At 42.7% G+C, this 15,913-nt stretch overlaps 1 protein-coding gene across 2 annotated transcripts in view; it reads left to right on the top strand.

The window, feature by feature from the left end:
- Positions 1-15,913, top strand: part of ELMO1 (engulfment and cell motility 1) — a 519,605-nt gene that overhangs the window by 497,520 nt on the left and 6,172 nt on the right. For both annotated transcript variants that reach the window (XM_021699424.1, XM_044920201.1), the window contains 2 exons: positions 5,574-5,656; positions 15,219-15,296. In XM_021699424.1, the coding sequence (XP_021555099.1) occupies positions 5,574-5,656; positions 15,219-15,296 (161 nt within the window). The remainder of the gene's footprint in view (positions 1-5,573; positions 5,657-15,218; positions 15,297-15,913) is intronic.

Here is a 15,913-nt window from a genome sequence, read left to right as displayed (position 1 = left end):
AAAAAAAAAAAAAAAAAGTGAATTGACAGTGGGTTGCCAACTTTTAATTTTGGCAAAAAAAAAAAAGTCTATTAAAAAATGAGATCTAACTAAAATTTAATATCGCATTCCTTTCATTAAAAAAGGGCTCTTGATCATGAAAAACAATAAGAAAGACCTGAAAGACCTAATCTTGGAATATAGGACAGTCCCGTCTACTAAATTAAGTTAGCTTTATTAAAAACTCACAGCTGTGTCTTCATTTTCCTCTGTTTGCTATTAACTGGTGAAAAACTCACTGGTGAAACCTCCCTCATAAACTTAGAACTTTCCAGAGGTCAGCAATTTGGAATCACTGCTCTGCAGTGGTAAAATGAGGAGTTAAAAGTTACTGTTGCTCAAGGCAACCAGAAGTTCTACACAAAATCTTCCATAGTCTCATTCTTAACCTGGATCAGGAAATAGGGAAAATGGTCTGGGCAGAACACGAACACACACACACACACACACACGCACACGCACACACACACACATACACACACAGCTTGATTCATTTTTTTTCCCTATGTGGGCCAGTGAATTGGCTCTCCCACTCACTGGACATATTATTTATCCCCATTTTTATAGGGATATAATCTTCTTCTCAACCCACAGATAGACATTTGGTTGGCATTGTTTGCAGGTTTTATATGTAGCACTCCCATTCTAGCCCGTTCTGTTGCTTAGGAGATTGGTAGCCCTGTTCCTAGAGAATGTCTGAGCCTTGTAGGGGCAGCTCCTGGGCTTGCTGGCAAGCTGATACCCCCCAGCTCTACCAAGGCCTGCACCCCCAAGAGCCCAGGTGAAAGTGACTAGCTATAAACCCGGAGTGCCAAAGCCAGGGAGAAACAGCTTGCCAGGGTGGTCGCAGAAGAGCACGGCCAGATCTGCAAATCTCCAAACAGCTTTTGGTAGTGGCCATGGAGTGATACTTGTTCTGGGAAAGGGTTACAATGGTCCCTTCTGACAATGGCTCCAAAGACTCTAGCCTGACCCTTCTTCTGCAAGCCAGTACCTCACCAGGTTATCTCCATTGCAGGATAAACCAGGAATGCATACCTGTACAAGTGTATGCACGTAGGAGGGTGTGTGTGTGTGTGTGTGTGTGTGTTGGTGAGATAGTATCTGGATGCGCGTATGAGCCAGGGAGGGCGTGTATTCATGTAAGAAGTAAAATGGACCTAGTATGTGCCTGGGATGAGCAGGCCCCAGCTTAGGAAACTTAAGTTGACTGCTTCAGACCTGTCACTGGTTTGCATTTAATTCCAATTCCGCATTCTGCCCATCCTCTTAGAGCCCTTAGAAGTCATAAACCTCATTCCACTAGAAAAATGAAGTGTTCCTTTAATTAATATCAAGTGCCATTGCTCTTGCCATGTACGAGTGCCCTCTCCTGAGACCAAGGGGGAAGTTGTCTTCTGCCCCTCGAGTTAATCAGTGCTGAATATTGAGATATTGATGAATCAAAGAGTGTAATTGAATCTTCTTAATACAGAGAGGGTGAGTAGAAATCAAGGGCCTCTCCCTAGCTGCCATCACCCCAAAAGGTTTAGAAAATCTCTTCTCGTATTACTTCTGTTTGGCAGGAGATACGGCCCCACATCCCAATCACCACGTTTACAGGATCTCATCGTCCCCACTAGACACTAGACTCCGCGGCTTTCCAGCCGTGCCCCAGGCCCCTCAGTGCTGCCCTTTGAAAGAATCTAGGCCAGAGCTCCTCACTCCCACATCAAAGGGGCCAGGGAGGAGAAGGCTCACCCCCTTACAAGGCGATTAAGCCTGTTACAGAGGATGAGAGGAGCAGCTGAGAGAGCAAAGCAAAGTGGGCAATTTGGGTCACCGAAGCACCATGAATAATTCAGGTTCCTTGATCTACAGAGACAATTAACTTTGATTATTGATAACGAGAATAATTACGAACAACATTTATTGAGTGCTTACTATATGCCAGGCACTGTGCTGAGAGCTCTACATAAATTACCCTCTCACCAACCTGGAGAGGTAGACATCATTGCCCTTCTTTTACAGACAAGGAAACTGAGGTACAGAAGACTTTTAATAACCCATGGTTAGTAAACAGTAGAGCAGAGATCTCTGCGACCATCTAACTCCATAGCCCCAGCTTTTAACCACGACCCTGCACTGCCTAGCTGAAAAGCCAACAATGATCCCGCTCCAGCGTTAGGACGTCATTCTTGGGGCAACTCTCTGACGCAGCTGATGCCAGAGTTCCACATTGCAGACGAGGACGGTTAGGCTCCAAGCACTTCAGCCCAAGTGGAACAGATCCAGTGGTGGTTCTAGAATTCAAAGCCAGTCTGTGACTCCAAAGGCACAGCCCCTCCCACTACTCTGCGCTGCCAGATTAGAGATCGGATTCTTCACGGAACTGTGCAGGGGTGGGATCTGCCTGTCCCTCTTCTGTATCACCACTCACAAGAGCGTCTATGGAGCAAGTGCTCATGGCTTACTAGCTACTTCCTGAGGTGGTTTCTGCCTCAGTTTGGCTCCCAGTGGTGAAAGCTTAAACTTATTTTGGTGGCCACACTTCCTTTTTCAATTGTATTTTTGTTTTAAATCACAATTCCAGTTCCTTCCACAGATACTAGCAGTTGAAGAGTTTCCTGGAGTGTCTGAAGTGATCACCACATGTTCAGCATGATTTGGGGTGCTGACACCTTCCAAACATAGGGAGAAGCCATGACCAAGCAAGAGAGCATATAGAGTAGAAGAAAAAACAGTCCCAACTCTGTCCCCCACTAACAAGATGACATTGCATAATTTACTTGCTCTCTTTAGGCCTCAGTCTTCCCATCTGTGAAATGGTAGTATTGAATGAGATTGTCTCAATCTGGCTCAAACTGAGAAAAGGATTGAAAGAAATGAAGCCATGCCCCAAGGATTTAGAGTGGGGTGTAGGGCGCCAGCAGGGACCCTTTTATTTCTCCTATCTCTGGGCACCACTTCTTTATACTGCTCCCACATAAAAAGAGCCTAATGGAAACACCAGCCTGACTTTGAAGCAATCAAGAGCCCTCTCCTGCCTCCTCAGAGTGTCGATTCAAGAGATAGGAGTCTGATTCTGCTCATGGGAATAGAAAGGATGCATTCTAGCCCTTCTGATGCCTAATCTTCCAGTGCATCTAGAGAAAAACTATGCAAAGAGCAACCTTTAAAAGCCACACTGTATTTTTAGAATTTTGTGTTTCCTCTTAGCCATAATCCTGTGAGTAATACAGCAGCTTGTCTCCTGACAGGGGACAATACATATTAAAAAACAGAATATGTACTGCTATGAGCATGGCGGAAAAGTGCCTTTTCTCCCCTAAAGCCTTCTCATTAGAGATTCTGAAGACTACTCCCACCATCGACTTTTGTGTTCCTCTTGTCCCGTTCCATATGATGGGTTTTCAAAGCCAAAGGGTACCTTAGTATTTATAGATTGTAGAAACTCTTTCTAGTTCGTTGACCATGTTATATATTATACAACAAAAGACGTTTTTTGCAAGGTACTTGTGACTCGAACTCCATCTGAAGCTTGAGAAGGCTTTTGAATTGGTAGGTTAACTCTTTCACAAATTCACTTCAGTGGTGGAGGTCCAATTGAAAAGCAAACATGGAGTCAACCCAATTTCCTAAAGTGCCTCCTAAAGTACCCCTCCTGGGGTAGTGATTAGGCAACCAGATTGACCACTGAGGGGAACAGGACTGATTATTGGTTATAAAAATGGATTTTAGGAGAGCTGAAGGCCGTGAGTGGTCAAAAGTAGGTCCAGGAATTACAGAGACCATCTATAGGAAGATGCCAATCCAAAGGGACAGGGAAGGCATCCAAGGTAAAAGATCACGCTGCTCACGGTAGGCCACATTGCTGCATTATGCTGCAGGAGCAAATGGCTCCCAGATCTCAGTGGCTTATGACAAGAGTGTATTTCTCACTCACATTACGTAACTGGCATGGGCAGTGGAAGGACTGCTCTACACAGTCCCTCAGGGACACAGCCAGTGGCTGCCGTGCCATCCCACAGCTGTGCATCTGGATGGAATGTGTGGCCTCTTCAGTTTCTGAAGAGAGGCTGATGGACGTGGACTTTTTACTGCTTCCTTCAAGAAGAGACATGAATGCCATTGCCTCTCACATTTCACTGGCCAGACCTAATCATGTGGCCCCACCTCACTGCAAAGTTTGCTGGGAAGTGTAGTCTTCCCATATGCCCAGAAAGAGGGGAAAACCAGATATTGGTCAGCACAAGTAATGCCTGCCAACACGATCTAGAATCAGGACTTCAAGATGAAGCAGCAGACGTGGTGGAACAGATTGCAGGGAGTATGTGCTGAGATTCCTGGAAGAGTTCATGACAACCCCACTTGTCTCTAGGGTTAGAGAAAGCTCTAGGGCTGTCAAGATTTGAACAAAGTCTTAGCAATTTTAGGGGACCTGGAAAATGTTAGCTTTAAAGGGCCTTCTTGTATCATTTTGATATTCTATATGTTTCATAATTTCATCTTCATCTAAATCTCTCCCCCACAACCCAATTCTTCAGTAAAAGTATGTGAACCTTAATTATGAAATTTCTCATCATCTTCATCATTAAGGGAGTCTAAGGCATCGATTACTCGAAGTTTCTGCAGATCCTAAGTGGGCCCCAGGATTCGCAGTCCCTTGTGGGACTACAAGATTAGGGATTGGAGAGGGACAGGTGACTTCACAGTTTTAAAAGTGTGGTTCCAAACCATCTTACTGCCTTCTCTTTCTCACATGATCTTGATAGAAGTTTTAAATGCACAAACCTGTCCTCGTCTTTTATCTTCCTCCAAGTCTTGAGTAAGACATGAGATAACATCATTTTATCTAACTGCATTATTCTCAGGATCTCCAAGATAAATACCAGTTACCATTTCCCTACCAGAAAAGAATGTTCTTTCTTTGAGTTTACTTCCGTTGTCTGTAAACTAGGGATTAAAAAAAAAAAAACAAAAAAACCCTACCTCACAGAGTTGCTGTGAGAATTAACGAGATGGTAGAGAGCAAGAATTTGGAGAGTGAGTGTTCAGATCCAGATCGATTTTTTTTTTTTCTTGGTAAGTTTGCTTCTCCTCATTATCCAAAACTCAGAAGCTAATAGATGCAACTACTGTAGCAAGAGATAGCAATGTGTGCGAAGCACCTGGTGTTCTTTCTGGTAGCAGGAGCTAGTACAGTATTAGTACCGCTGGTCGTAGTATTATTACTGCTGATTCTGATACCATCACTTCTACACAACAATGATGGGTTATCCTAGGGATTTGTTTTAGTGAACCAAATTCTGCTTGTGAACATAGATTTGTCTCCCCAGGGATGCTTTTGAGCAGAATATAAGAATCCATTTTAGCGTCTGGCCCTGGGATTTTGCCTGACGTCTCTCTCTTTTTACCTCTTTTTCTTTCCTCGTGTTGCAGTGGTTTGAGGAATGACAACTGTGTTCGCAGACTCCGCGCTCAGCCCTGCTTCTTTCCTGACATCTCAGCTCTCCCACGGTGTAGTGACTTTCATTTTCTCTTCTGAATTGCAGTGCCGGTGGCAGATATCAAAGCTGTGGTGACGGGGAAGGACTGCCCTCATATGAAAGAGAAAGGTGCCCTTAAACAAAACAAGGTATGATTTCCAAATTCTTGCGAAGAGTGCTATCTGCACAGTGCAGTCAGCGACTGTGGGGGGCCCAGCCCCGCGTTACTAGCAATGCGTGTGTACATGCGTGCGTGTGCGTGCATGTGCATGCGCGTGCATGTGCTATCGCAAGTCACTTACCCAGCTCTCCTTTTTCCTTCCCTGACTGCTTTTATATCCCTTAGGCTTAGGCTTTCACCGATCACTTTCAAATCCCTGCCTCCCCCACCTCTTCCATTCTCTCCCTTCCTGTCTCCTGACAACGCTAGGGATTGCCTCTCCACTGTTGTCACCCAAGCCACCCTCAAGCCTTCTCCCTTCATCTCCATCCGTTCTCTGGGCCTCTCCTAGCCACCCATTTATGTTCGTGTTCTCCCTTCCCTGACTTCCACCTCAATCTCTTCCATTTTTCTCCTGCTGTCCTTACCTCCTCGGTAGCCTCTCTGGAGTCTCTGTGAAGCCTGGGAAAGGCAGAGACCAGAGGATTCAAAACATTTTAGAAAACTTAAGGGCCTGATAGCCTTCAGTGTCATGGAAAGTACTGTGAAATAACTCAAACCCAGCTTCAAGGGGAAAATTTCCCCAGAGGTGAATATTGCTTAAATCTTCTTCATATCATAATAGTTTTCACCCTCCCCTCCTAGTTTACCAACCAGCTGTTCATCATAACAGCCCAGGTTCCATACTAGAGGGTGTGGGAGAAGACAGGAGCTGAAAAGATGAAAGAATTTCCTTTGCCCCCACTTTGCAGGTATTTGCCTTTGGAAGGGCCACCAGGGAGCCAATTCGTTGTTTCTACCTCTCGGCATCTTGTGATACATAGTACCCCTCCATGAACAAAATTATCTAGATTGATCTGGGTGCTGCAGCCACTTTGGTACCAAAAATATCCCATAGATCTGTTGTACTGTAAAAGTACTATTTAGGAAGATAAAGGGGAGCAGATACAGCCGAGAAGGCCGATAGCAAAATCATTGCTTCCTAAGTCACATAAGTATAACTCACCTCAACTCTGTGTGAATTCCTTCTTTGTCAAGCCTGTCACAGCACCATCATATAATGCACTTAACTGACCAGCATAATGATAGAAGGGCATGCCTCAGGGTCTGTGGGTCACCTGTTACACAGCATTTCTCTCTTCTTTATGATATGGGGAAATAGGGATGGTACCACTCATCAGATTTCAGATGAGCATCCTTAACTACACCAGCAAGTTCCCAGTCTTCATGGTTTGCCTCCTCTACCACCTGATATGCAGAGCACAGTCTCAGGGAGCACTGGCTCAACTCAGCCCCGTGGTTATATAACACTTGGAGCTGAGCAGGAAATTAGCAGCAACAAGAGTTTATAACCCAGAGAAGGCCAGGAAGGGTGTAGTTTGCAGCAAAACAGACTGCCAAGACTCATGCGCTCTGAGTAGGGATAGAGAGAATTAGGTAAAATGCATGTGGAGAGACTGGTTTCAGTCCCAACATGGGAGGTGCTTGGGAATTGTCACTCTTATCCTTGTAGTAAGAAGAAACTGAATAAAGTGAAAGTCAACAGTTTTCTTGGACCTACCAGGGAACTGAGGTTGCAAGGCAAACTGCCACCGTGGAATCTGGAGAGTCAAGTGCATCCAGAGAGCCACAGCCAGATCTGCCCACCCGGGGCAGAATCCACTGGAGCTATAAATCGTAGGATCACTTAAATGACAATTCTGATTAATTGCTGTAGGCTGAGTGTGGGCTAGTGTGAGGGTGAAAAACTTAGGGTTTCAGTCTTCTAAGGGGTGGCATACTTTCATGGGCTTTACCTCCAGTAACCCTAGTGGATTCTTATAGTGAAGAACTGAAAAGGACCACACCTCATGTCTCTGGCAGGGGAAAAGGAAGAGTAATCATGAAATATGCCAGAGCCTTCTCCATAACAAATTCCTGTTCTTCAGACCTTTTTACTATCTAGAGGAAGAGAATTTCTCTCATTTTATCTCATTTTAGCCTTTCTGTCTCAACTGTGGGGTTGGGGGTTGAGGGAGACATAGTCAATAGCAGTCAGAGCCTCAAGGAAATTGGTAGGAAACTCTGCAGCCAGGAAAAAGGAGAGAGGGTGGGAGGGGAAGGGGAAGGCTATACCATTTGAGAAGGTGACAGCCAGAAGATACAGAGCCCCTAAAAGATGAAGACTTAATTGGCAAATTAAATGCTATTCATCACCCATATCCTACCACCACACTAATAAGACTCCCAAGATAATATAACAATCGATCAGGGCTGAAAGTTCTGCAAGACATAAACTCTCTCTGAGGAAGAATATTTAGGGAAGCCCAAAGTCAATACAGGAGACAAAAACAGGGACACTAGAGGAATTTGAAGCCTCTGACACTTATAGCTACAGCAAATATTAAACATATCCCAATTCCTTGTGAGATTAACATAAATCATCACCATAAGGGTCTATATATCTCACTTCCTATTGCCTGACACAACATGTCTGGATCCCAACAAAAATTATAGGCATGCCATAAAGCAAGAAAAAACAGCCTGAAGAAACAAAGCAATCATCAGAACCAGACTCCATTATGACACAGATGCTGGGATTATCAGACAGAGAATTTAAAATAACAGATTATAAGTGTTTTAGGCTCTAATGGAAAAAGGAGACAACCTGAAAGAAGAGATGGGTAATGTAAGCAAAGAAACAGAAACTCTAGAAATGAATCAAAAGGAAAGGCTATAAATAAAAACATTGTCACAGAAGTGAAGAATGCTTCTACTAGGTTTATCAGTAGACTTGGCGTGGCCAAGGAAAGGATTAGTGGCTTAAAGATGAGTCAACAGAAACTTCTAAACTGAAACATAAAGAGGGAAAAAAATGAAAACCCCAAAGAACAGAGAGAATTGCAAAAGGTATAACATACGTATAATTAGAATACCAGACCAAAAAAGGAATGGTGCAAAAGAAATATTAAATCAAGAATGGCTAAGGACAGTCCAAAATTAATGACAGGCATAAAACCACAAATCCAGGAAGTTTAGAGAACACTAAGCAAGATAAATATACAAAAAAAAAACCCACCCACAACACTTAGGCATATCATATTCCAAATGCAGAAAACCAAAAACAAAGAAATAAAAGGAGACATTCCCAAATCCATTATTATATAGGGATTTCAACACCCCTCTGTCAGTAATTGATAGATGAAGCAGACAGAAAATCAGTAAAGATATTGATGACTTAGAACAACACCATCAGTCAACTTGATCTAATTACCATTAATAGAAAATCCACCTGACAACAGCAGAATACACATTCTTCTGAAGCTCACAAGAGACATTGACCAAGACAGACCACATTCTGGGCCATAAAATATATCCTAACAAATTTAAAAGAATAGCAATCATACAAAGTATGTTCTCAGGCCAGAGTGGCGTTAAGCTAGAAATCAGTAATAGAAAGATAGCTGGGAAATCTCCCCAAATATTTGGAAATTTAAGAATACACTTCTACGTAACCCATAGTTAAAAGAAGTCTCAAGAGAAATTACAAAATAAACTAAATAGAGTTAAAATGTAACATCAAAATGTGCAGGGTGGGGCAAAAGCAGTGCTTAGAGGGAAACTTACAACATTAAACACATATATATTAGAAAAGAAGGAAAACTTAAAAATCAAAAATTTTCCACCTTACAAAGCTGGAGAAGAGCAATTTAAGCCTAAAGCAAACAGAAGAAATAATCAATATTAGAGTTGAAATCAGTGAAACTGAAAACAGGGAAAATCAACAAAAGCAAGACTTGGTTTTTGGAAGAGATTAATAAAACTGATAAACTTCCAGCCTGACTAACCAAAAAAAAAAAAAAATGAGAGAAGACACAAGTGACCAATACTGAAACAGGGGTGGAGATGATGATCTCATTTGAGCATATGATATGTGTGGGTGGATTGTGGCCTTCCTGTGTCAGACTCCTCTCCCCGTAGAGACCAACAAAACAGAGTAAATGACATTTTTCAATCTATTTTTTTTGTCATGGCACTCATGGAAAATTGGATGGATGGATGGATGGATGGATGGATGGATGGATGGATGGATGGATGGATGGGGCACACTGCTATAAACACAGAGATATGATAGCAAGTGGAGGCTAGTCCCGGGTATCCCCTGGTTAAGATGTTCCAGTCACCCCCAGCTCTTCCAGGCTACCTTGGGTGCTGAGACAGGCAGTATTTCCACCAGCCTGGTGCTTTCATTGCATACACATGAAAATTGTTTGTTTTGCAATGTTTTGAGTGTTCATACACCTGGTTCATCAGGCAAAACATCAAAAGGCAGAAAGGAAACCCATGGTTCTAAGAATTTCCTTCCTCAGTCCCCCGTACCCACACCCCTTCTCCTAGTACTCCACAGGCCTGCTGCTCCCTACCTCTGAGACTTCTGGTAGAAAAGGGGATATCTGCAGCTTGAAGGGAGAATTGACCAAAATATGTCTACAGGAGGTCTGTTGGTACATGGTAGTGGGCAGTAACCAATGTGTGTTGCTGGCTCTTCAGACAGTTTTTCCAACTGGAGGGTAGGTTCTGACATTTTGTGCCGTGGGACTTTGGTTAGTTTAATTGCTGAGCAAGGCAAACTGACATTAGCATCCATAAGGGAGACACTTTGTTAATAGCAATACATTGGTAAATGACAGGACTTCTCACTCATTCAGCATCTGAGATGCAGGGCACTGTCCAAGGTCCTGGGAATAGAAAAAGGAAAGGAACCAATCTGACCAGATTTCACTGATACAGATAGGAATGTATTTGACATATCAGAAGCTTCCATCTCACCATGTCCTAGAATCCAGCTTTTATTTTTCCAGTGTGATTCATGAACCTGAAATAAGAAGCAGATTATACTAGGAGCTGATGTTCTAGCATCATCTTGAAAACTCTGGTCTTAACCCAAAAGCCTTTTGTTGAGATTTACTTCATTCATCATTCATACTCATATGAGATTGAGTATCTTCTTTCTATCAGATCTGTGCCAGGAACTAGGAATTCAAAGATAAATACAACCTGGCCCCTGGCCCTGGGTGTCTAGTAGATATAAGACTTATGTGCCAATATGCAATGATAATCCAATGTTGTCTATACTCTGGGACATTTATTTTTTTAATTTAATTTAATTTGATTATGTTATGTTAGTCACCATACAATACATCATTAGTTTTTGATGTAGTGATCCATGATTCATTGTTTTCATATAACAACCAGTGCTCCATGCAGTACGTGCCCTCCTTAATACCCATCACTGGGCCAACCCATCCCCTCCAAAACCTTCAGTCTGTTTCTCGGAGTCCATAGTCTCTCATGGTTCATCTCGCCCTCTGATTTCCTCCCCTTCATTTTTCCCTTTCTTCTCCTAATGTCCTCCATGCTATTCCTTATGTTCCACAAATAAGTGAAACCATAGATAATTGACTTTCTCTGCTTGACTTATTTCACTTAGCATAATCTCCTCTAGTCCCATCCATATTGATGTAAAGGTTGGGTATTCATCCTTTCTGATGGCTGAATAATATTCCATTGTATATATGGACCACAACTTCTTTATCTATTCATCTGTTGAAGGGCATCTCAGCTCCTTCCACAGTTTGGCTATTGCGGACATTGCTGCTATGAACATTGGGGTGCATATGGCTCTTCTTTTCACTACATATGGCTCTTTTTTCTTTTTTTCTTATTTTTTCTTTTTTTCATCTTTTCACTACAAAACTCTGGGACATTTAAATACAGGGAGAGCCCAGGAGACTTGAGAAAGACTCCCAGGGGCAATGATGTCCGAGCTGGGTTTTGAAAAGGAATTGCTAAGCGAGAGGAAGACTTTCTAGAAAGAGGAGAGAGTATGTGAAAAGGCACAGGGTCCTTCCAACATATGAAAGAACATCCTCTGATTGAGAAACATTGAATTCAGAGTACAGGACTGAGAGACAAAAGACCAGAGAGACAGAGGACCGAGAGAAGAAAATGGGTTGGAGAACTATTGGCTGATAATGTTAAGACAGATTGGGGCCAGAAAGTTATAGCCGCCCGAAGAAGGCAGTATCCTCTATTATTATGTATTACATGAATGAGTAATTTTTGCCTTCTAAAATAGAAACTCAAACTCATAGATCTATAGATGAGCAGCAGTGTATTTTAGCTATGAAATCTACTGCTATGCCTATGGCCATATTCAGCACACTCACATGCCAAGTTATATCCTGTGTCTTTGCCCTCCAGACAACCTGAATAGATGGTGGAGAACCAACATAGTTCAAGGGAATGCTGGGAAAAATGGCCAAATGAGACGTGTCACCCCAAAACAATATAAGGAATGGCAGCCAGCGCTGAATACTGAAAATATGTTGCATAAAACTCTACTCTTGTATTCAATCTGACATTTGCCTGCTGGAAAATGGCAGTCCCCAAAACAAAGTGCCATCCATGTCTAGAGTTTCTCTGAGCCTCTCCTGACCCAGCATGCCTTGTCACTGCACGCAGGCCCAAGAGTTGAGGATGGGGTCAGAGGCCCCAGGGCATGGTTGAGGGGTGGGATGTTCAGATTCTCCTGCCTCCTCTATCCCCAGAACTCTCCCATCCCGGGCCTTCCTCCACATGCTGAGAGATGTAAATTAATGGAATAGAGAATGAAAATAGGAGCTCCTGAACATTATTTTTCATGGAATTAAATCCAGAGGGAATAAAGGACCTTAGGTCGTGAGTAGCAAAGCCCCAGAGCATCAGATGTCTGAATGCTGTGGAGTGTGACGAAGCCCCTGAGGGGGACACTGCCCCAGATCCATGACCCCTCTTCTACCACCTCCTGGCACCTCTATCCTTCACAGACGGTTTGGACAGGTGGCAGCTTCTGGAGTGTTAGTCTGAGAGGTGCCATCGCTCCCAGCTCTGTAGCCTTGAAGAGCTGACCTCCACCAGTGACTCAATGACAACAAGCCAGGGACGTCAATAAAACTCATTATAGGCGATAGCAGCCTTTAATGCAGGCATGTGGATCAGAGAATTAATTCCTCCCACCCCTCCCAGGCAGCTTTGGTGAAATGAAAGTGGGGATTGACATTCTCACGAATTTCCCATTTCCTGCCTGTGTTTATCAGGAATCTAGGTCATGACGACTCCGCTCCTTCACGTCCTCATTGGTTTGCGCCTTAGGAGGGCAAAACCCAAAGTTGGCAGGCTCCCTCCTTTCTCTTCCTTCTCTGTGCCTCTGCAGAAGAGAAAGTGTCACAAGGACAGCCACATTGACACTCTGGCCTCAGGTGACCTCAGCACCTAGTCAAGAGGCTGCGTCTGGGCTCTGGTTGTGTTCACCCTAGCTGTCATTAACAAGGGGATGAGCCATGTGACTGCCTCAGCAGAGTGCCAGTTGTCCAGCGTCGGCCCAGAAATCCGTTCGTGAATTTCACCTTTTCCTAGTGACCTCCAAAGGTCACCTAGGGCTGTCACCATATACCGACTGGTCGTTCACAGCAAAGCCCATCGTCTCCTTTCTCCCCAATTTCTCAAGCAGGAGTCAGTTTTCCTAATGAATGACGCTGAGATTAGTATGAAATCATCATTTATATCAATGTTCCTAATCTAAAAACAATCTTTATGAATTAATGAGATCAGAGCTTCACATTTTATTGAAAAAAGTTTCACATTTTTTAAAAGAAAAAAACAATCACCTCTGATCCCAGCCCCTTAACATAATTATTTTCATTTCACCTTATTTGCCTCCAGTCTCTGTCCACAGGTAGACATTGTTCATAATTGTGATCAGTATGTAAATAATGTTCATTTCTCCTGCTTCTTTTCACTTAAGATCAGATCTTCATAACTATCGTACTCAGTGGCTGGCTGAATATATTTCTCTGCTAATTTGTGATTTCTTTAATGGTTTACCCAAATTGGGGAAGACATTTATTTAGTTCTCATGTTATATTCTTATAGGTAACAATGTATATGGCATTTGCTTGCTTTTTGATTTTTAGGAATAATCCCAGTAATGGGATCCCTGATTCTTGATATGGATTGCCTGACTGTTTTTGCTTTTTTTAAAGATGACACCAATTTATGATGCCACTAGTAGGGCCCATGACAAACTAAAAGACCCAAGAGAGATGCTAAACTTAATAGAAAAAAAATGTTTTTGTTTGTTTTGGTGAACTCTTTTTTTAGTATTATTGATCTCCACTGGGCAGGCCTGAATAGAGGCCCAAGGAAGAAGTAATGAAAATGAGGAGAGAGGTAGTTTGCAGAATAGCTCCCATTCCTGACTCGGCATTCTTTCCTTCACTTGCTCCTATTTCTGGCAGGGTGAGGAGGCTGTAAGAGCTTGAGACACCAGTAGGTCTAGGCCCAGAATAAGAGCTGCTCCCTCTTAATGAGGGGACAGCTGGAGGCAAGTCAGACACAGACGAACCCCACGAGAGCCCAAATAGCCGGGTGGTTGACTGTGTCAGGAGAGACATCCAGCTAATGCTAGGCCTTCAAGTGTTCACTTGGCAAGAATTCTTTAACCCATTTGAAATTCTGAAATCTGGAGGCACTGACCTCATCTGTTTGCCTTCCATCTTCTTTCTGGGGCATTCTTGCTGTGAGTTACTGGCCAAAGGCAAATCCTCTGACAAATAGTAAGCAGAGAATGATGTGGAAAGATCTGCCCTCTTAGGAAATTATGCAGTATGTGTGTGTTGTAACAATGCAGAGCACCAATATGGGTACACTTGGCCCTTTCCCTCCAGATTAGGAGCTTTTAAGGTGTTGAGATGTGCCATGACTGTCTTCTAAAGTTCGTATCCCACTAACTGCTCAAACCAATAGAATAATCATTGTACCCAATAATGTACAGCACATATAATTTGAGAAGTGTATTTTAACATACATATTAGACATGACAGTTAGTGTCTCAGCCAAGGTCATACAGCCCTTGCTTCTCCTTTATACTCTGCAGCCTCTGGATAACACCTAAGTTTTATGTAGCCTTTGCTCTACAGTACTTCAAAGATTAAAGGACCTAAAGATAATGAGTTCATCCACAAGCCTCGTTGGCTCCCATGTAGCTTCCATATTTTAGGAAGTTCATACCTCTATGGACATCTGTCTGTTTGGGGGTGATCAAAGATAGAGCAGCCCTTAATCTGCTGGTTGGGGAAAAGTTTACGATTTCTCAGGTCTCCCTGGACCTGGAAGGGAGGAGCTGAAGAAAGAAGAGTATCATGGCTTTGGGGTTATATGGCTTTGGACAATGATTTAACTTCTCCAAGCTCCTTCCCCTAAAAGAGGAATGATCACACTTGCTACAAGGACTATCTTGAGAATTAAATGAGTTGGTTCATGCAGACCCTCCCCTAAACAGAAGGATATGTGCTGTGAACCTTGATTTAAAAAAAAAAAAAAAAAAAAAAAAAAAAAGCCCCTTCCTCCCATCAGCCTCACTGCTGCCCCCATGTCTGCACTCACTCCATGTTCAGTCCGCAGCCATTTATAACTGCAGAATGAATGTGCCCCTTTTTCCTCACTGTGGTGTTTTCTCTGATCCCTTGTAGGAGGTGCTTGAACTTGCTTTCTCCATCTTGTATGACTCAAACTGCCAGCTGAACTTCATAGCTCCTGACAAGCACGAGGTAAGGGTCTCAGTGGGGTTAATTTGTGAGACAATGTCACTTTTTTTTTTTCCTAGAGAAACAAGCAAGAGAGAAATATTGGAAAGAAATTTCATTTAAAAAAAAAAAAAAGCCTGCCTAAGAAAAATCATGAACAAAGGAACATCTCGTTGATTTGGTATAGAATGGAAACTTTTTAAAAAACCACCAGTTATCACAGATTCAGCCTCTTACTAGCTTGACCAAGAGTTCATGGTAATGAAAGAGAATGAACAAATGCTTCATACTCAACAAGGGCATAATTGTCAACCCCGAGGAAGAATCAGCCCTGATGAAGCTTTGGTTTTCATTGAGTATTGAATTTTTAGTCACAGTCTTCCCAAGATAAACTTGTCTCTGTTCTTTAAAACATTTGATGAAGTAGGTTTTCTACCATGTTTCCTTAAGTTATTTTAAGAGATTTAGGGCTGTCTCTGCTGTTGTAATTTTATTTTTGAGGTGATTTTATTCCTTTTTGACATCTTGTTATATGTATAATTTGTTTTTCTCCTTGAAGCACGCTTGTCAGCTATATTTAAAATATTTAGCATAGATCTAGGAAAATGTATTTGTAAGGTGAAATAGCAGCTATATGGTTG

Source organism: Neomonachus schauinslandi, chromosome 12 (assembly GCF_002201575.2).
Source record: "Neomonachus schauinslandi chromosome 12, ASM220157v2, whole genome shotgun sequence".
NCBI lineage: Eukaryota > Metazoa > Chordata > Mammalia > Carnivora > Phocidae > Neomonachus > Neomonachus schauinslandi.
Note: the sequence above shows the minus strand (reverse complement) of the source record. Positions and strands in the feature narration are given on the sequence as shown.